This window comes from Chenopodium album, chromosome 16, assembly GCF_948465745.1.
Source record: "Chenopodium album chromosome 16, dcCheAlbu1.1, whole genome shotgun sequence".
Lineage (NCBI taxonomy): Eukaryota > Viridiplantae > Streptophyta > Magnoliopsida > Caryophyllales > Amaranthaceae > Chenopodium > Chenopodium album.
In genome coordinates, this window is record NC_137849.1 from 39,527,266 (window position 1) to 39,548,875 (window position 21,610).

At 34.4% G+C, this 21,610-nt stretch overlaps 3 protein-coding genes across 3 annotated transcripts; 1 reads left to right on the top strand and 2 right to left on the bottom strand.

Moving 5' to 3' along the window:
* Positions 1-4,454: 4,454 nt before the first annotated feature.
* On the bottom strand, positions 4,455-5,024 carry LOC145584277 (F-box/kelch-repeat protein At3g23880-like). Its single transcript, XM_081641154.1, has one exon. The coding sequence runs from the start codon at positions 5,022-5,024 to the stop codon at positions 4,455-4,457; it is 570 nt and encodes a 189-aa protein (XP_081497280.1).
* A 10,762-nt stretch (positions 5,025-15,786) lies between these two features.
* On the top strand, positions 15,787-17,784 carry LOC145586484 (putative beta-1,3-galactosyltransferase 8). The gene is made up of 8 exons (XM_081643327.1): positions 15,787-15,987; positions 16,063-16,127; positions 16,244-16,437; positions 16,509-16,766; positions 16,853-16,940; positions 17,088-17,213; positions 17,337-17,446; positions 17,636-17,784. The coding sequence occupies exons 1-8, from the start codon at positions 15,787-15,789 to the stop codon at positions 17,782-17,784; spliced, it is 1,191 nt and encodes a 396-aa protein (XP_081499453.1).
* A 422-nt stretch (positions 17,785-18,206) lies between these two features.
* Positions 18,207-21,294, bottom strand: LOC145586485 (uncharacterized). The gene is made up of 3 exons (XM_081643328.1): positions 21,095-21,294; positions 20,074-20,245; positions 18,207-18,509 (listed from the first exon to the last, which is right to left on the bottom strand). Exons 1-3 carry the CDS (start codon positions 21,285-21,287, stop codon positions 18,416-18,418), a joined length of 459 nt encoding a protein of 152 aa, XP_081499454.1. The 5' UTR covers positions 21,288-21,294; the 3' UTR covers positions 18,207-18,415.
* Positions 21,295-21,610: the final 316 nt, after the last annotated feature.

Below are 21,610 nucleotides of genomic sequence, written 5' to 3' on the forward strand. Positions count from 1 at the left end.
AAAGAACATATTTGTCAAACACAGGTATGTTCTTTATCATACACTATATGTTCTTTCCGGCTTTTTTTCTGTTTTCCTGCATGCGCCCGGTTGTATTATCTAATTTTCACACTTCTTCTTTAACAACTAATAATCAATTTCAAAACAAGCGTAATATTCTTATGGTAAATACTCTTATCATGTATTCGTATATATGTATCACCCCTTTTCAATCTGCCGTGTCCTCCCTCATTTTCTTAGAATATTATTTTACTCTCACTAAGTCTGCATACTTTTGCTATCAATTTAGGTGCCGGTCTCAGCATAAGAACAGACTGCAAAGTCTTCTTGTAGTCACGTCCTCCTAATACATTGAAGTACAAGGCATATCTATGTTCAATTTCAATAATTAGTTCATGTCTCACGGTTGGCCATCGATGTTCATCCTCATGCATCCAACATAACTTTGTTCAACTTGTGTGAAATAGAGTTATAGAGTATTATATATTATTGTTAATAAATTTGTACGAAATTTAGTCTATTGGTTCAATATGTATGAAACTTAATATACTATTTTGTTCAATATGTACAAAACAGAGTATACTACTTTGTTCAATATTTATAAAAATAGAGTATACTACTTTGTTCAATATTTATAAAAATAGAGTATACTATTTTGTTCAATGTGCTCGAAATAGAACAACACGTTTCACTTATATTGCATGAAGTGTACTCGAAAAAAAAAAATTAAAAAACGAAAACTTAAATCAATTCCGAGTTCTTCTTGATAAAAAATGTCATCCATTGCAATCCAAATAGTATTTTAAATCGATTTTGGTACTTTTTGTGACAACTTAAAATTTATTAAGATTTTTTACCTAGCTGAAAGAGGTGGAGAAAAAGATAAATTTTATACGTAATAGTTCTTTTAGGATTGAAAACCTAGGCTGCATTTAGCAACTCCTGATTTAATTTCTTTCTTTTCTGTCAAATTTCTCTCGTTTTGAGAGGAAAGGAAAGGAAAGGAAAAGGAAGATTTAGTGAAGGGAGCTTTCCTTCCATTTCCCTTCATTTCCTTTAATATTTAGAACCAAACATAAGAATGCTTATTTTTCCTTTTCTTTCTTTTCTTTTCCTCCCAATTCCTTCCAACCAAAAAGGGCCTATAAGAACCTCTAAAGTCAGAAAGTGAAATCATGAAAATCCTTAACTTTCACTGTTTTTAGTTTTCTTTATTGTGGAAATTAACACTGTGTTTGAATAAATAAAGAGGAAGGAAAAGAAGGGGAGGGAGGAGAAGAGAAGGGCAGGGAGAGGGAGGGGAAGGAAGAATGGTGAGTTTTCCTTCCAAATCTCTCCTTTGTTGGAGGGATAAATTTCTTGCAATTTAATCTCTCCATTTCTCTCCTCTCCAATTCCCTTCCTTCCTCATTTGTAATCCAAATGAAAGATATTTCATCTCTCCATTTTCCTTCCCTTCCCTTCCTTTCCCTCCAATTCCTTCAATCCAAACACACCATAAAGGAACATATTCTATGTTATTCAACTACGCTAGCTCGGTTCTTTTCACACTAAATAAAAAACATTCAATAAAAAAAAAAAAATACTACTCACGAATTTAAGAGGCTAAAATAATTTTAGTTTAGTAAAAAAAAAAAGTTAATAAAGTTGAAATTTTTTCCATGGAGGCGGATGCACAATGCTCCGTGCATCCGTTTTCTTTTTAAAAAGGCGGAATGAACATTTAGTTATTCAGTAAAGAACATACAATTATTTTATAAAGAACATCTAGTTATTTTATAAATAACATCATATATAATTGTATTGTAATGAACATATACTACCTCCGTTTCATGTTTTTTGCAACTTTGGGCATTATTTGTGAGATATAAAATATTGCAAAGTTGCAAAAAAACATGAAACGGAGGTAGTAGTTGTTTTGTAAAAGAACACATAACTATTTTGTAAAAAAAAAAAAAACCATCAAACTTTATGTTCTTTATATATATCTAAAGAATATCCGTAATACTAATAAAGAACATGATAATTAGAGGTGGTCAACTTCAGCCCGGCCCGATCCAGCCCGAAAATAAGGCGAGTTTGGACAAGCCTAAAATGCATTTTTAGTTAAAAATTCAAACCCAACCCGAAAAAAGCCCGAAAATCCCGCTATATTTTCCGGGTTTAGGCACGAGATATTATGTTAAGGCCCGGCCCGACCCGAATTTTTGATCACCTATAATGATAATTTAATGTAATGAACATTATTTTTATTCAACCACTATAATCTAAAGACAAAATTCAAAGAACATTTCAAAATAAATAATAAACATTATGTCACAAATAAAAGTACATTATACTGACAATCAAACAACATGAAGATAAAGAATATTATTTAACATTATATAACATGTTCTTTTCACTTTAACTCAATGTTCTTTACATTTATATACAATGTTCTTTCCGCTTTTTTTTTTTTTTTGAAGGGATGCACCATACGGATAGTGCATCCGCCTACAGGAACCACGCATTGAATAAAGTGTAGGAAATAGGTGAGTACTATACAAAGCGTAAAATATTGGTTTAAATAGTTTTTCCATCATTTTTGAAGCGTTATTTCGATGTACAAATAATTATACTTTGTGTGGTACTAGTATAATCAAAGTTATTTCTTTAATTTGCTCATGTGCTTATACTCTCTATGAGTAGCTAGGAGAATTAATCTTGATTAAACCTTACAATGTAGAGTAGAGTATTAGAGAAAGGAACAAACCAAAGATAGTATTGGTGGGGTTGACAGCCACTTGATTTTTTGCAGCATCACCAATAGTGCATCTTTGTCGAGAAAATAGTATTGTACGAACTAGCACCCCACCACCTCAAATCATTCCGATACGAGGAAAAAAATCCTAACCTCTTTGGAACAATCAAGACTATTTTTGCGTTATTCCCTCTATTTTATAATAATCGCAATATTTTAACTGACACACATACCGATGTACAACTTTGATCAATGTTTGTAATTGTATACTCATATTACTAAGAAGTATAAAAGCTTGATCTGATGAAAAGATACATAAAAACTAACCAAAAATATATTAAATAACAATATACTTCGTATGTTATTTATATGTTGATAAAAAAAAAAAAAATAGAGTCAAAGTAAACACATAAATAGTGTAAAAGTCAAAATGTTACGATTATTACAAAATAAAAAAAAGTATATAATTACACTTATAAGGTACTTCTACCGTTAAGCACATTGTCAAAGACGACAGCGTTGATTGTACCATGTACAAAATACAAGTTGCACATAGAAAATTGTTGCTAAGAAACCTAAGAGGGATAATAATCTTAGTTTCGTTTAACCTTGGGAGTGAAACAAGCTATTCAAAAGCTTGTGCTTAGTATATATCCATTAAGTGATCAAGCAATATAATTGTTCTGTCAGATTATTAATCACAATTATCATGCACCTTCTTCTATTAACTTGGCCATGATTATGATCAGTTATGCTAGTTAATTCATACAATAGCCCTTTACAGAACTTTATAACTTATATCAAGGAAGAGACAATCAAGTTCATAATATATAGAGTAGTAAGCAAGGAACAACATAAAATCACTTATTGCATTACAATCAAATGAAGAGCAATATGGTTTCAAAAAAAAAAAAAAAAAATAAAAATGAAGAGCAATATAATGAGTAACGATAGCAACAATACCAGTAACTACACTGATTAAATTTGTTGATCAATTAATCTAAACTATGACAAGTTAAAATCAATTTGAAACCTGTATGAATTCATTTGACCAGACTGTTAAAACTATGACAAAATCTAGAAACAAGACTTAATAACCAAATTACGACATAGACAGAGATAGGTACTAGAACCTAATTTACTAATTCGGCTGAATTATAATATAAGTGAGGGGAAACAAAGGAACCAACCCATGGCATCACTTCATAACTAGTGTTCAAATCACATGCTTGTATTTTGATCTTCTTAAAACCTCCACTACGCGTATCAAATTGAATAAAATTCATAACAAATTTCCCTAAACCCACTAGGATTTCTTGTCCGTCCTCTGAATAAGCAAGAAGCAACGGCCTAAAAGGTTGGTTATTAGGAAGAAGGAAGCGTCTAACATTAATGTCGTCGAGTTCAATGCTAACAAATTTAGACCATGTTTGTTTCATAATCCATATCTCCATTCTATGAATTGTAGAATATATTACCAAATGCGAGCAGCCCTTTAAATCAGCCAACTCAAACATATTATTATTATCATCATTAGGGAGCGATAATTCACAATATTCTTCCGTAGCAAGGTCAAAACACATTATGATTCTTATTGAATCATTCTTAGGCTTGAAATCTGTCCAATGCAACGCATTATTAGAGTAAATCATATGGTTTGAATACATCGACATATTAACCTTTAAAGGTTGGACGACTTTCCATGAATTGTTCTTCAAGCTGTAAACATGAGATTCAACCCGTTTCGAGTGCTTATTGACTTGTTCTGCTTGTAAAATCTTATAATCGTTACTCGTGCATCGTAACCAAATCCTATCCTATATTTTGCATTGACATCAAGCACTTCATAAGATCTCAAGGGCGATACACAGACATTCTTAGACGCGTTTGTGGCCGGGTTGTAAATCGAAAAGCATCTGCTTAACCTGTTGACGAAACAAAGCAAGCCATTACACGAACCAACAAGTTGAGCATCATAGGCCAAAGGGTGAGAAAATCGAGTTAGCCTCTTTACGTTTTCCGGAGTATGGAAATCAAAGGAATATACTTTAGCCGGCCAACGACAAAATAAGATGACAGAAGCTCTTGAATTTGAGTTGTTTAGTTTGATGATTTGGGATGTGTGAGACCGGATGAAATTAGGGCTTTTGATTTCGTCACGCCAACGCTTGCAAACACATTGGTAACGAAGAAGATCTTTAATAGGTAGCCTTGAAAGGATATTGGATTCAATCTCTAATGGAAGAGATTTACAAATTGAGGTAATGTTCGTTCGATTTTCCATTGTTGCTCGCCAAGTAGTACAGTTGTGGGTTAAATTTTTTTTGAATATATTCTCCGTAAAAGTTTTAATTTAATATTCTCCCTATTTAAGGAAAGTGATAAAATCACATCCATTATATTAACCGACTTTCCAAAATGTTCCCTTAAAAACAAAAAGATCAGACTTTCCTAAATTTCGTTGTTTCTAGTTTCCTTAAAAGCGTTGATAATTTGGGGTTTCAAAAAAATTAAAAAACCTTGATAATTTTATTATTTCCTCCATTTTTTTATATTTGCAACACTTCCCTAAGATGGAAATGTCACAATAGTTACAATAAATCATAAAAAGAAGTTTTTTATGATGAAAATTATACTATTACCTTTATTTAAAGCATATGACCCACTTGATTATACTCATAATAACCTTTTAAACCCATTTTAAGTGTATTATATCATGTGAGACCCATTTTTCTTAAATATTGCACTAAAGTGTGTGTTGCAACTATAAATAAACGGAGGAAGTATATTATAATAAGGGGGTAAGGTATCCATCCAATGCATCATATAGTTGATTGATACTCGCAAAAGATCGAGATAGTTAAACTGTAGTCGATAGATAGTTTAGTTCCTTACAATACAAGAGATTGATTTGGGAGATGGATGGAAAGGGGGGTTTAGAAATCAAATTGGTGGATTATGTTATAGATCCGACGACGGATGCTTTCGAAATCAATCATAATATGGCAAGGTTAGCAGAGGCAGAGCTCGCGAAACCTGTTAATCCTCAAAGTGCTAGGCAATCTCAGATGCTCGAAGTGGCCTACTTGGCCAGGCTACAAATCGCCAAGGAGGAATTGCGTGCTCTTGCTCAAGCACAACGCTTCAAAAATACCAAACAATAGATTCACTATTCTAATTTACTCGCCCTTGTTTTTATGGAGTAGTATTTTCTTTCTTTGCATCAATCATATTACAGATTTTTACTGTATTACTTTCTTATTAATTCAGTACCAGTATTATTATTATTATTATGGGAAATTCTCAACGATGACCCCCAACTTCTGCTACGCACCAATGACGACCTTCCCTTTTTTTTATTATACAAAATGACCTTAGTTAAAAATTTCATCTCACTCATAACCTAATTTCGTTAAATATTAACTATAGTTAGATTTATATTTAAAAAAAATAAAGAAAAATTAAAAAATTAACCCTAACCACCAAAAATCAGCCACCAACTGCCCAGCCACCATCTCCCTTCCGGCACACTACCCCAAGTTCCTCCGATCGCTGGAAATGCTACCCAGACTCCCTCGACCGCCAGTGATGATGCGCCAACTCCACCTCAAACACCGCCACAACCCTCCTTCCCTCTCCTCCTCACCGTCACCACCACTAGATCGCCAATCTCGGAACCCCGACCACCCCCAAACCGCTGAACCCAAACACGAATGGGATTTTGTAGATCGAACTAGGAGCGACCGCTTCAATGGAATGAGCGCCCGCTCTGAAGGATCTTGCGGTGGCTTTGCTGTGGACTGAGTGCGATGGTGGCTATTGTGATCGAATTGGAGGTGTTGGTGGTTAATTCGGCGACTAATGGTGGTTGTCTCGTGGGAATCGGCTGTTGGTTGGTTGCGGGCTGCTGTGCGAAGTTGTTGCGCTGGGGTTGTGTGGTGATGGGTTGAAGGTGGAGGTAGGGAAGTGGTTGGTTGCGGGCTGCTTTGCGAAGTTGTTGCGCTGGGGTTGTGCGGTGATGGGTTGAAGGTGGAGGTAGGGAGGTGGTTGGTTGCGGGCTGCTATGCGAGGGAGTTGTTGCGCTCGGGTTCGACGGTTTGGGTGTGAGGTCGGTGTTTCAGATGAGGGGGTTGGGTGGGAGGTGGCTCCGATGAGGGTGGAGGTGGTGCTGGCTAGATCTGGTGGGGATAAGGGTGGAGGTGGTGGTTGGTTGGTGGTTTTTCTTTTTCTTTTTTTTTCTTTTTTTTTCAAAGCTAACCATTTGCATAGTTAGTTTTTTTTAATTAATTAACTCTCATTAACGTCATAAGTGAGATAAATTTTTTAATTGGGGTCATTTTTAATAATAAAAAAAGGGGAGGGTTTTTTCCTTGATGTTTAATTGCTAGATTTGATCATGAATGCTTAAAATCTAAATTTTATTGGAATTCAATTATTCATTCTATTCTTGAGAGAAGACAGACCTAATTGTTTTATTGAATTGAATTGTTTGTACTTTTTGCCACAAGCTTTGCTGATTTAATTTTTCTAATTAAAATTAAGACCAATTAATTCATCATCACTTTTTTATGTTCATTGATTCTTTGTTTCTTTTCTTGTTCTCTTTGATTGCATAATGTGCTTGGAGTCATGTAGTAATCTCTCAAATTTGGGAAGAACAACATTATGGCATGCAACCTGAAGGAATTATGTCTTTGATAAGTGCAATTACTAGATATATCAAGGATCACTATTATGGAGATAATAAGTTCGTTCTTTTGGGTCGTCATTATCTGTTGCTAGACTATGATCAATGATCTTTGGGCTAGTCGAATAGTCCAAAGCCCGCTAAAATGGATCCTATGAGGTCACACACAAGGGTATTGGGTTAAGCAAGTTAGAGGCCCATTTATAGGCCTCATGAGCAAGTAACTAATCATGAATTAGATTAGGCTAGCATAGTTAGATTATAGTTAGGTTTTGGGCTTTGTCATGTACTCTTATTTAGAGATGAGATCTATAAATAAGATCCATGCCTAGGGTTGTATGACATAACAATTGACAGAACAATTAACAGTTGATTGTGAATCAAGCAACCAGAAATCCCAAAACCCTCACACTCTCTCTCTAACCCACGGCTCTATCTCTCTCCTTCCCTTTGGACTCACGGCCGGCCACCCCTAGTGGCGCGTGTGGTGGTTCGTGGTTGGTTCGTTGCTCGTTCTTCTCCTTAGAAGGTCAATTGAAGGGTTCAATTGCAACTAACTAGCATTAGTAGAGGTCTTAATCCGTGCCTGTGGACCAAGTAGAGGAATCACGTTTGAGGTTCTTTGTCTCCCTTGTTCTTGTTCGATCGCACGTGGAATCACGCTACAAAGGTATTAATTCTAATTCTTTATGTGTTATGCATGATCTTGGATTAGGTGCTATATGAATATGATTCATGTTTTCCGCATTCGTACCTATAAACTCCTACAGTGGTATCAGTTAGCCTATGCATGTACATGTATTGAATATTAATTCTTTGATAGTCCACAATTTTAATTCAATTAGGAGGGAGAATAATTTAATTATGGGTCAATTATTATTTTAAATGTGATTTAACAATATAGAATTATTAAAAGTTGTTTAATTTGCTCCAAATTAGTCATCAAAGATCCGAATTTTGCCCCTTAAACACTCGAAAAAATTCGAACCCCCTACCCTAATTTTTTGAAAATTCGAAACCCTAAACCCTAATTTGTGAAATTTGTGTTTTGGTTTTGATTTAATTCGATTGTTATGTGTTTATAGAATTTAATCTATTTGATTTCATGCTAAATTATGAATTTTTCATGATCAAATTATTTAATTTAAGAGTTAAATCAAATTGGGGATTAATTTCCTGAATAACCCTAATTTCAAGATTGAATATGATTTAATTTTGAAATTAATTGGACCACATTAAGATTAATTTAATTTTACAAAATTGTTTTGTTTTTATTTAAATTAAAATAAAAAAAAGGTTTTAAAGCAGCGGCAACCGCGGCTGGGTGGCACAGCCACGGCGGCTGCCGCTGCAGGTGGTTCGGAGGGAGGGCGGAGCGAGGCAGCAGGCGGGTCAGGGAGGGGCAGCAACAACAGCACCGTGCAAGGGCTGCGCGGCACCGCTACTGCTGTTGTGCACCGCTGCAAGCAGTGTACACCTCACGGTGTACGGCCATCGTGGCCGGCTTCGGCTGGCCACACCACGGTGGCTGGTGCACGGCTCTCAAAAAAAATTATTTTATTTTAATAAAAAAATCTAATTTTGAAATTAAAATTTAAAAGATAAGTTTAGATTTTGTAAAAGATAATTAACAAAGTTAAAGTGGTTAATTTTGTTAAGTTTGGATAATTATGGAGCAAAAGATTCTATTTGGATAATAATTGATTTAATGAGATTATCCCATAATTAATTTTGGATAATAATTGATTTAAAATTATGTGATTGGCTAGGCAATTAGGATAGAATCTCCTAAATTAGTTAGGATAATCATGGAAAATAAATATGATTTACCTTCCATAATTAAAATATGATTTGATTCTATCTCTTACCTAAAATAAAATATATGATATTTTATGGTTGTTTAGGAACAATATATGATATTATCTAATTGCAGTAATTAATTAAAAATATGTGATATTTTGGATCCATGTTTCCTTAATTGTGAACATTCGATGTTGTAGTTTAGGAAAGCATGATGAGTGATTTATTATGTGGCACTTTATAATATATGATATTATTTATTGCTATATATAGACTGGTATGGCCCATAGATTCTAAATACGATATGCGCATCGTTTCGTATTTTTGTAATCTAAAATACGGTCTGCGTACCGTTAAGTATTTTGTAATTTTATTTTATTTTATTTAAGTAGTAGATAGAATAGAATAATATTACAGGTTGCAGTTGATCCAAGAAGCCAATGGAGTGGAGGCCCAAAGGAATAAGATGGATGAGATCCATGAAGATTCAAGTGGGAGCATTTTTCTGCTTTATTAGTTTTCTTAGGATTAAGGGGCCATACTATGTCATGTTTTATTTATGTATTAGTAGATTATGCATGTTAGATTTATTTTATGTTGATTGATGATGCGTTAGAGTTCACTAAATAATCAAAACATAATTGAATCTAGGTCCCAGTAATATTGAGGTTGCTTTTCCAATTGAATACCCAACAATCCTTAGATCATGAGTGATGGGTCGGCCTCAGCAGAGTGTCACTTGTTATCGTAGGTAATTTAGGGTAGATCACGTTCTACACATTTAATTGGTTATATTCAACAAGGTTACCTAAAGCGTTTAGAACCTTGAAGCTAAGTGTAATAATTAAACATGTGATGGTTAATTATTCAACCAAGAATTACAAAGAGTTGTAATCAGTAAAGAGTTTACTCGCCTTGAAAATGTAATGCTTGATGGTAGGGCCTCAGTCCGGTCAACTATTACACAAATAAAGGGTCTTGGAATCATTTAATTCAATGGGGTTCATTTTAATATTGAATAAATGCTTTAAAGTTACCAATTTAAATCGTTTATGGTACTTTAAAATTATTAAGCATAATTATGAACTTTGCCTCGTTTTGTTTTTGTTTGTAGATGAATAACTATAATGACAACACTATTTTGCCAACGAAACTAAATTTAAGGCTGAATCTCAGAAACTTCAGGGAATGGGAGAACGAGTTGAGAAATATTCTCATAAGCCAAAAGCTTGAATCTCGTTTATATATACCTGCTGAGGGCAAGTATACTGAAGGTAATGATCCTGAAAGGCATGCGAAAATTGTTTCGGATGTAGAGAAAGTCAGGAATCTCATTTTAGAATCTATTCCAAATTGTTGGAAAAGAAGGTTCAGGTAATATGAGTTAACCAACTTGTGTGAATGTCTCCGTGCCATCTGTCAAGGTGGCATTGGGGCATTAGGAAGTGGAGGAGGAAACTTCAACGACCACAATGTAAGAGAGGTCGTTAATTCGATCCCTCGGATTTACTACTCCTGGACTGACAGCATAATGTATGAGGCTTACAATGTTCATTGTAAAATAATGGCTAAGAAACTCATGCCTGGTCGGTCAGTAAGAACCCATGTCAATGAACTGATTGATTTATTCAATCAGATGGACATCCTTGGGAGACCGTTTGATGATGACTCCGCGCATGACATAATCTTGTTCTCACTCCACGATGGATTTGATATAGTCAGGCTTACTCATAATGATGAGGGCTCGATGGTGACATTAGTCAACCTTTTACTCAACCATGCTGAGGGGTACCTGAAAAGGAGACAAAGCGAATGCTTCTATTGTGGTAATTGGCTTTGCCATACACCAGGGTGTCCCTATTGCACACCAGTGAAAACTGAAGGTAAAGAGTTACCTAATGTTTTTGTTGTAGAAATTAATCTTACTTCTTCTTCAACTTGGGTATTCGATACCGGTTGTGGTGCTCACATTGTTAACAACATGCAGGGCCTAGAAGGGAGTAGGGCATTAGCAAAAGAGGAAGTCACACTCCGAGTAGGAAATGGAGCAACAGTTGCTGCACTTGCTATTGAAGATTATCATTTAAGACTTCCGTCTGGTTTAATTTTGGTTCTTAATAAATATTATTATGTTCCAACATTTACCAAGAACATTATTTCAGTTCCAATTTTAGATACTGAAGGTTTTTTTTTTTTTGAAATTAGAGACAAGTGTTGTTTTTTTTTTCCAAAGAAAATATGTTATATGCTATAGCGAAATTATTTAATGGCTTGTATGTCTTAGATTATACAACTCATATCTACAACATAGATCATAAAAAACAAAGAACAAATGGATCAAACCCAACTTACCTATGGCATTGTAGGCTTGGACATATTAACCAAAAGCGCATCCATAAATTACACAAGGATGGACTCCTTTCAACATTTGATTATGAATCATTTGAAAATTGTGAGTCATGCTTGCTTGGAAAAATGACTAAGTCACCCTTTACGGGTATAGGAGAAAGAGCAAGTGACCTTTTAGGAATCATACATACGGATGTGTGTGGACCAATAAGTTCAAAGGCTAGGGTGGATTTAGTTACTTCATTACTTTTACTGATGATTTAAGTAGATTTGGTTATATTTACTTAATGAAGCAGAAGTCGGAGGCCTTTGAAAAGTTCAAAGAATTCCAGAGTGAAGTACAAAACCAACTTGGGAGAACAATTAAAGCATTACGATCTGATCGTGGTGGTGAGTATTTAACCCAAGAGTTTGATGAACATCTGATTAATTGTGGAATACTTTCACAGTTAACCCCTCCAAGGACGCCACAGTTAAATGGGGTGTCAGAAAGGAGAAATAGGACCTTACTGGACATGGTTCGGTCCATGATGAGTTTTATTGATCTTCACATATCATTCTGGGGATATGCACTAGAAGTAGCTGCCAGAGTACTGAACAGAAGCCCGTCTAAAGCAGTTGAAAAAACACCATATGAGATATGGAATGGAAGAGTTCCAAGTTTGTCTTTTCTCAAGATTTGGGGATGTGAAGCCTATGTAAAACGTTTACAAGGCGACAAACTACACCCTAAATCAGACAAGTGTTTCTTTGTGGGTTAACCCAAAGAGACAAGAGGGTATTACTTCTACAATCGCGAAGATAACAAAGTGTTTGTTGCTCGCGATGGTGTCTTTCTAGAAAAGGAATTACTCTCTAGAAAGCCAAGTGGGAGTAAAGTAGTTCTCGAAGAAATTCGAGACGAGCAACAAATGGATGTGGATAACACCACATCAGAGGCAAGGGCGCATAATCATGTGTCGGAGCAAGCTAATTCAACTAGCGAGACTCCTATCGTCCCACTTGAATCTAATTCTTGCGAAAATCTTCAAAGAGTTGAAGAGAACATTTCTATTGTTGCTCCTACCCCACGTAGGTCTGCCAGAATCAGAAACAAACAGTTTGTTGAAGTTCTGTTAACTGAGGATTCTGAAATCTTCTTATTGGAGAATGAGGAACCTATAACCTACAAGCAAGCTTTGGCGAGCCCCAACTCAAATGAATGGCTTGAGGCCATGAAATCCAAAATGGAATCGATGTCTGAAAATGCTGTGTGGACCCTGGTGGACTTGCCTAATGGGGTAAAACCTATTGGTTGCAAGTGGGTTTACAAGATTAAAACAGATAAGGATGGAAATGCCTGCATCTATAAAGCAAGACTGGTTGCAAAAGGGTATAGACAGATTCATGGTATTGACTATGATGAAACCTTTTCTCCAATAGCAATGCTTAAGTCCATTCGGATTCTTCTAGCAATTGCTGCATTTTTCGATTACGAAATTTGGCAGATGGATGTCAAAACCGCCTTCTTGAATGGGTTTTGATGGAGGAAGTGTATATGACACAACATGAGGGTTTTGAAGATCCAGAAAATCCTGGAAAGGTATGCAAGCTTCAGAAATCCATTTATGGATTGAAGCAAGCATCAAGGAGTTGGAACCTTCGTTTTGATGAAGCAATCAAACAGTTTGGTTTTATCAAAAGAGAAGAGAAACCTTGTGTATACAAGAAGTCCAGTGGGAGCAGCTGTAACACCCAAGAAATTCCTTTCTTTAAAAATACCTGTTTAAAACTTTAATTAGGAATATCTAAGACATTACCGCCACCGTGATAACGGCTAAGGCAACTATCAAAGACACACAGCGGAAGACTAATTTCAAACCCTTTCAAAACAAGTCAACTTAAAAAGTCAATCAACGAAAGTAAAGTCAAACCAAAGTCAAACGAAGTAAAATAAAATCAACCTACAACTTGGAACCATTTTAGGCCCTTATTAGAACTTAATTCAAAATTTTGAAATAACTTTCATAAAATAAAATTCTAACAATTTCTTGTTAAATAAAGAAATACAAAGCAAGCCACAAATAAAGGGAGTTGAAGTTGAATGGCTGTAATATTAAAATATGAAAAGTGTTTGTTAAACCATGGAAACCACATGAGTAAACTACCACCCTAGCTAGCAGCAGAAGTTCGACCATCTAATATGAGAGCTACCATGATATTCAAGCTCATTGTTTATTCATCTACAAATTTTTCTTGAAAAATAAAAGATTTTGTAAGAAAATAGCTAGTGAGAAAATTCAGCAAAATTAGGGGCAAAATATACAAAAATTAAATATATAAAGAGGAATGTCTACTAGTCTGTTGCTAGTATAGTCATTATGTCAGCCATGATAAGGTATATTACTCTTCCTTTTACTATTAGTATTTTTTTTGGATGTTTACTTAATTATTACTTTCCTTATAAGGTATTTCATCTTATGTCGAATTTTCATTTCTTTTCTTTTGATTTTCCTCTCTATGTACGACAAATTTAACGATATTTCAGTTCTAATAAATTCAAGTTTAAGGTCTTGTTCTTTTAATCTTCCCATTTGACCTTAAGAAAAAGTTACAACATATTATAGATGTTAAAATTATTTATTATACATAGTCTGTTTGTTGCTGGTTCATTACTCTAATGTTTTGTTTTCTTTACCTTATTCTGTGTAATTCATTTTTCTTGCATTTGAGAATAATTAATTAACTTCTCCGGAAAAATAAATTATTAGTCTAATTGTAATTATATGTTTTCTACCATGATCACTTCAATTATTATTCCCACCTCTGAGTTATATTCGAAGTACTAGCCTTAAAAGAAAGGTCAGACTAAATATTTACCTACCTTGCTACTAACTAGCAAAAATACCACAAATTCTCTTAGGCCAAAACTGGAATTTCTTAGGCCGCTTGCTTCTATCTCATGCAACAAACTATAGTGATCATGTAACTTTTATGGCACTTTGATGGGTAACTGAAAATTTATGAGTTAGGGTACACCTGAAAAGAAAAAGAACAACCCCAAATTTTAGGATAGTTTTCAAATGGCTACAATAAAATTGTAGTCATTATACTAGATTAAATCTCAACCATTAATTAAAATTTGACTAATCTAAACCTTTAATTGGGATGACTTTTTTACAAAATAAAAAAAAAATAAAAAAAAAAGCAAACTACACGTTTTTATTTACAGTTTTTATCCTTCAATCATACTCTGTACTTTGTTTTGCTCCGTTCTCCTTAGCAATCCCACCTTATTGATCAAGGATTTATATTTGCAATTACTTTTTTTTTTTTTTTTTTTTTAATTTTTATAATGAAAATAGATTACAATTCCTCATACGTAGTACATGGGATGATGGGAGTTGGATGATTTTAATTTTTTTAAAGGCATACATGATGATGATGATGAATGTTTAATTTGGGTGGGAAACAATCCAAGTTATTAAATCTTAATTGTATAATCATCTGTGTTTACATTATGTCTATCAACTTATATGTATATTTGATGAAGATGTCCTTTAATTTGTAGGTTGAGAAATCATAAATGGTGACAACCCAATTTATTTTTAGTATGAAAGACAAACAGTTTAGTTTTTGTTTTTGTTTTTTTTTTTTTTTTTTTTCCAGTTATATTTTATGTCAAAAACAACTATATGAACGGACTAGATTGATTCATTAAATTTAAAGGGTCAAGATTGAAAACAGTTACAATGACTACATTTTTATTGTAGTCATTGAAAAGTCTTCCCAAATTTTATCTGTAAAATGTAAATGTCCTTAGTTATATTTTAGTAATTTTACACAACTAAATTACCAAAAAAAGTAAAAATAAAATTAAAAAAAGGGTAGTGTTTTCTTTATACAAGAAATTCCATTTTCCTGCCCATAATTTTGCATTATACTTTTGTAAATTGGCTTCCTTTAAAGTGCCTATTGATAGATATGTACTAAGAAAGTAAGAATAAAGCTATTTCATAAAAATAATTAATTTGAAATAGGTATATATATCATATTCGGAGGTGTCATTATACAGTAATTAACTGCACGTACGAATGTAGTGATATTGCTAATTTGATAGTCTTACGAAAGCTAAAACTTGACAGGAATAAAAGAAGCTCGTAGCAGGACACTAAGATTAATTATGTGCGTAATGGTGTCACCAATGCAGCCTGATATTGAATCGAAAAAAATGAGAGGAAAAGCTGTTCCTGGGAAAGCTATAGTGTTACTCTGCATTGCCAGCTTTCTGGCAGGAACACTCTTTACTAGTCAGACTTGGAGCCGTCATAAGTCGGAGGTACAAGAACAGGTTGCACTCATCCCTGCCCATGTTAAAACTAAGAAGCTCCAAGCCACAGCAATGGCGAAGAATGTGGATCATAATATGCGCGTAAGTTGAGCAGCTTATGGTTTTTTCAGCAGCTAGATTTTGAGTGCTAAATTTGTTTATTTTTGAATTTGTCAGATTTTGGTTGAAGGTAAACCTGGAGATATTATGGGGGAAGTTACTAAGACACACCAAGCAATTCAGTAAGCAATTTATTCCTTAAGTTGACATTAATCTTAAGTTTATCCTAAGAATAATCTTGTTTCCGAGAACTAACTATAGCTGTTATACCTCGAACTGGCAAACAAAAATGATGAAGATCCCTGGATAAGAAAATCTCAGCTTTGGAAATGGAGCTAGCTGTAGCTCGGACGAGTCAAGCAGACCCCGAAATAACAGGTGAAAAGGCATCTAATCATACTCTACAGAAGGCTTTCGTGGTGATTGGAATCAACACTGCATTCAGTAGCAGAAGACGGAGAGAATCTGTCAGAGAAACATGGATGCCTCAAGGTGAGAAATTCAAGTGTGTTAGAACTATTACTGTGTAATAAATTTTCTTATCAGCTTAGTTCATGATGCAGGCGAGAAACTAAAGAAATTGGAGCAAGAAAAAGGCATAGTGATTCGGTTTGTGATAGGACACAGTGCAACACCTGGAGGAGTTCTTGACAAGACTATTGATGCTGAAGAGGCAGAGTATGACGACTTCCTTCGCCTCAACCATGTTGAAGGTTACCACGAGCTTTCCACCAAGACACGACTGTATTTTTCCACAGCAGTTTCTCTATGGAATGCAGAGTTTTATATGAAAATCGATGATGATGTTCATTTAAATTTGGGTCAGTAAAATAAGTACTGCTATTAGATTCTCACATTTATCTTCGATTACATCTTCAGATTCTAACGCAGAGTGTTAATCCTGCAGGCACATTAGTCACTTCTCTGGCAAGATACCGATCAAAACCCAGGATATATATTGGCTGCATGAAGTCTGGACCTGTTTTATCTCAGAAGTGAGTATTATTAACCAACATGCATAACTATCAACATTTCAGCATTAATAAGAAAAGAAAACAGAGCATGCACAAATCAGTATCGCAAAACTCGTAGCTAGTTCACAAAATTCGTCTAATAACTTATAGTTCTTACATTGTGTGCAGAGGTGTGAAGTATCATGAACCAGAATACTGGAAATTTGGAGAAGAGGGAAACAAGTATTTCAGACATGCTACTGGTCAAATCTACGCCATTTCCAGGGACCTTGCGACTTACATATCCATTAATGCGTGAGTTATATAGAGTTTTCAGTTTACTAAACTACAGTACTCATACTACAGAGTATTTTAGCAGAGAGCAACTGCATGACATTCCATCTTATTTTATAAAACAATTTGTCATCATGTCTACAGACCCATTCTACACCGCTATGCTAATGAAGATGTTTCTCTGGGTGCCTGGTTATTTGGCTTGGAAGTTGAACATGTTGATGATCGTTCCATGTGTTGTGGAACACCTCCAGGTACATCATTACGTCTCCTCTGTTCCTTGATAATTGTCTAAGCGATTTCCAAATGGTCTTTGAGAACAAGTATTGACCATAAATATCTGTTATTAGTTTTTTTTTTTTTTTTTTTTGAAAGAAATATCTGTTATTAGTTTGCTTTACCCATACATCTAATTTGAACTCTCATTTTCAAACATGTGAAAGACTGCGAATGGAAATCACAAGCAGGAAACGTATGTGTAGCTTCATTCGACTGGTCTTGCAGTGGAATATGCAAATCAGTCGAGAGGATGAAAGATGTACATGATTCCTGTGGAGAAGGAGATGCGGCAGTTTGGAATGTTGATCTCTGAGACTACCAGCCTGGTCTATCAAGGTATAGATACAGAAAGGTAGAATAGAAACTTAAGTGGGTGCTCAAAATTTATTTACTGTACCTTTTTGTTAATCTGTATTGGAAGCCTTCTCTGTTTTGGAGTACTTTTAGGGGAGCGAGGGAGTTAATAACATTTACATAAATCCATGTACTTCATTATTTGCTCTGAAAATTCACGTCTCAAGACCTGAAATATGCAGACTAGATATCTGAGCTGAACAAAGGCGCCCATTTTCTTGCATAAACCCAATAGTTAAGCAGCAAAAAAGAACACGACACAATTCGGGGCGGTACAAGTGAAGAGGTATACCAAATTGGATACATTTATTCATGTTATTTGCATCAGTAACCTATTTCTAAATAAGCACGGCAAAAATAATCTTAAATAAAAGAACAAAATAAAGAAAAGATTCGTAAATTCAATACATTGGAATAGAATTATTGGAACCAAGATTAGCAGAAAATTACATAATATAATTTCAACAATATACAAGTATAAGGCTCTACAATTATTTTTGTTGGAGGATTTAAATGTGCTCCACCTCAGAATCAATGACTTAGAAGACATGAGAAGGTTTTACCTATATTAAGACCTGGGATGCTTCTGTCTAACGTCTCCATTTGTCCATTTCCTTTGAAGCTGCTACCATCAGCTTCTTGGTGTTGATGACAAGCTCATCCACCAGTGCACCTACCTCATTACTGGAAAGCACACGTACCAAAATTAACCAAATGGCTAATGCGACAAAGGTAGGTATGAAAATTTAGGCCACAAATCAGGCTAACTTGAACTGCTATATCTTTTAAAGCATTAACCAAGTGAACATTTCACCCAGCCTGACATACTGAAGAAAACCTTTTCACTCCAAAAATTTAAAGCTGTATACAAATCTAATATCATAATTTCACAATGTGCACGTTATGCATCATAAGTTAGAACAATTAGCCTACAAAGTGTTGCCAAAAAGCAGATCACATTCCTCCCATTTATAGAATTTACAGAAATTTTAGAGAATCCTCATATGGTTGTACTATACAATTCACCCAAGACAAATTAATACTCTCTTCTATGGTAGCATTAGGGAGTGAAGACTGAATACACATACAGTTATCAGATTTGAGGACCAGACTTTTAGTAATGTGTCCTGACAATATTCTGGACCCCATTCAAAAGTTATGGCTCAGCTTTCCAGAGAATATGAGGCATAATGTTTGATCTGTTTATCAACGACAAAACTTTCAGAAGCTGAGATGTTGAACTAATAGTCTGGACATAGTTTCATTTGTAAAAGAATATGTAAGTCAGTAAGTGACTGCAGAGCTACAGCTGTTAATACCTAATATTTTCAAGAAAGTTGCAGAATCTACTCATGCTAGGAAGGTTATAGCCTTTGAAAAGCATTGAAGCATCAATAAGCTAACCGGAAGAGATGCTTCACCAAATTAGAAACAAGTTATGTTCAAGGGATATCCAGATCTTTTAATGCTGACAAACTACTGCAATTTATGGTGCTTGGGCAACTGATGATGGCACTATTCTCAGTTTGGAGGATAAATATCTAAGAAAGATGTGCATTTAGTTAAGGAAAGAAAAAGGTAGCAACTGAAACAATAATGCAATTGATGGTGATGCTATTTTCAGTAAAGAGAGAGGATGAGTAATAGAAGACTTATGCTTCTGATAAAAGGAGTCAGGATAGTTAGGAGAGAAGGAATGATAGTAAATATATCGACTCATAATCTTTGCACATAGTGACAGCAGTTTTGAGGTGCATCAACAGTCTTCTTCTTTATATGTTTTAGCAGGCCAGTCAAAGATTTTAACACTTAACTGGCTACATTGACAAAAATCCCAAACAATTCAATCATCAACACATTAGACAAAAATCCCAAACAGTTTTGAGGTGCACGAGTCGTTTGATCACAATAGCAAATAAAGAGATAGACAACTACACTGGACAGTGTTTTTCAATTTCTTCATTATATTATCTCAATACTCATAACCAAACAAAATCAATCAAATGGTACATCAGAAAAGCCTAATAATGATTCTCTACAAATGCATTTTCAAATTTCAATAATGAAAAGAAATTCGAACAAAATTTGTCCTACAGCCTGATTTGGCCTCAATCAATTTGGATTTAGGAGGGAGTAAAACAGATTGAATGCAAAATAAGGAACCAAATTAACATTTCAATACAAAGAAAGCTCTGAAATAGTTGAGCCAGATAAACATTTCAGGACAAAGAAAAGAAGATATACTTACTGAGATGGAACATATGAACCGTTAAAAGGTCTACCAATGTTAGAATATCTTTTGCTGTCATCATAAGCAACACCTCTGCCAACTCCATATCCAAAACCTAAACCAACTCCACATCCAGCACCAACGCCTAAACCTAACTGCAGTCCAGGAATCCCAGGGCCAATGCCGAAACCTGAGAAAACAAACAGAAATTAGGAAAAGGCAAAAATTTTAGATATAACAGACTTATAACTCCTAACTACCAATAGTTTTTATCTCTAGCATCAAGCAAAAAAGCATCAACCTGTATCATAAAGATAATAGTAATCTAGTATCATGATATCATCAAAGCATAGTCTTGCTCTACTGAATCATTTAGTTCAGTATTAGTGTACAATTGTACATCCAGCCAACGTCACACGGACTTTTCATTTCACCTCAAGTATCCCTTATTAAAATTTTAGTACATCAACATGGGTATGAGCAACCAGTCTACAAAAAGACACGCCTTGCCTATGCATTATGCCCTTGATCCTTTATAAAAATTGTGAACAACCATGCCTCTAGGGCACTTCAACTTAAGGCATGAAACCATCAAGGTTAAAATGATCAAACCCGTATTCTAAATACGAATTCATGTCGAATATTTGTAGCTATAATAAAACCCAAATACTCAAATTCGATGACTGGTACACATACAAGTATCTCACATGCTAAGTTGTAAAATTTTAATTACCATCAAGAATTTGGACCTAGAAATTTAACACAATATTTAAGGAAACATAACATTAATCAAACTAAATAATCACCTTTGAATATAACATTCTCAATTAATCTAGTTGCAACGTGCAAACATTAAATTCCTTCAAATAATTCTCTCTTCAACTTTCCAGTCGATTTTATATCTCCAAAAAATTAAATTTTTGAGCTCAAATTGGAATAATTCCATACAATTCAATTCACAAAATTAACAATTAAATTAAATCATAGTAGTGTATTAAAAGAAAACATTGTTGATTGGAAAGTGAATGAATGAGATTACCGCCGATAACTCCGAGACCGAAGCCAAAACCACAGCCAGCTCCGAAGCTGAAAGCAGGACCGATTTTGCCGAATTCCTTGGTTTTGATTTCTGGAAGTTTCCAGAGTAATCCTTTGTCAGCGTCTCTGTCATTTGCGCCACTCATTGTTTGATCACTCAACTTGTTTCTCTCTCCTCTTCTTCTTCCTCTCATTTCATTTGGACTCTGCTTTTTTTCATTTTTATACTGCTCTTCTTTGGTGGTTTGTTTGACACTAATTTTTTTTTTCTTTTTTTTTTTAAGAATAAATAATGTAGGGAAATTAATTATCTATGCTATCAAATTTTATTAATATTATATTAAATGACAAATAAATGAAGTGGATTGTAGAAAGTGACCTATGAACATGATACAAGCAATTCATAAATTTCTCATATACCAATTTCAGTAATAAAGAGTCTTCAATATTTGAAAAAAAATAAATAAATAAAGAGTCTTCAAAAAAAATCACTAATAAAGATATACTTGTATATTAC

Excerpts from the sequence above, each read along its gene's own strand:
- LOC145584277 (XM_081641154.1), bottom strand. The coding sequence starts at position 5,024 with ATGGAAAATCGAACGAACATTACCTCAATTTGTAAATCTCTTCCATTA.
- LOC145586484 (XM_081643327.1), top strand. The coding sequence starts at position 15,787 with ATGAGAGGAAAAGCTGTTCCTGGGAAAGCTATAGTGTTACTCTGCATT. Across the intron at positions 15,988-16,062 it reads ATGTGGATCATAATATGCGC|ATTTTGGTTGAAGGTAAACC; the intron begins GTAAGTTGAGCA and ends TGAATTTGTCAG. Across the intron at positions 16,438-16,508 it reads AGAAACATGGATGCCTCAAG|GCGAGAAACTAAAGAAATTG; the intron begins GTGAGAAATTCA and ends TTCATGATGCAG.
- LOC145586485 (XM_081643328.1), bottom strand. The coding sequence starts at position 21,287 with ATGAGAGGAAGAAGAAGAGGAGAGAGAAACAAGTTGAGTGATCAAACA. Across the intron at positions 20,246-21,094 it reads CGGTCTCGGAGTTATCGGCG|GTTTCGGCATTGGCCCTGGG; the intron begins GTAATCTCATTC and ends TTGTTTTCTCAG. Across the intron at positions 18,510-20,073 it reads GGTTCATATGTTCCATCTCA|TAATGAGGTAGGTGCACTGG; the intron begins GTAAGTATATCT and ends TGTGCTTTCCAG.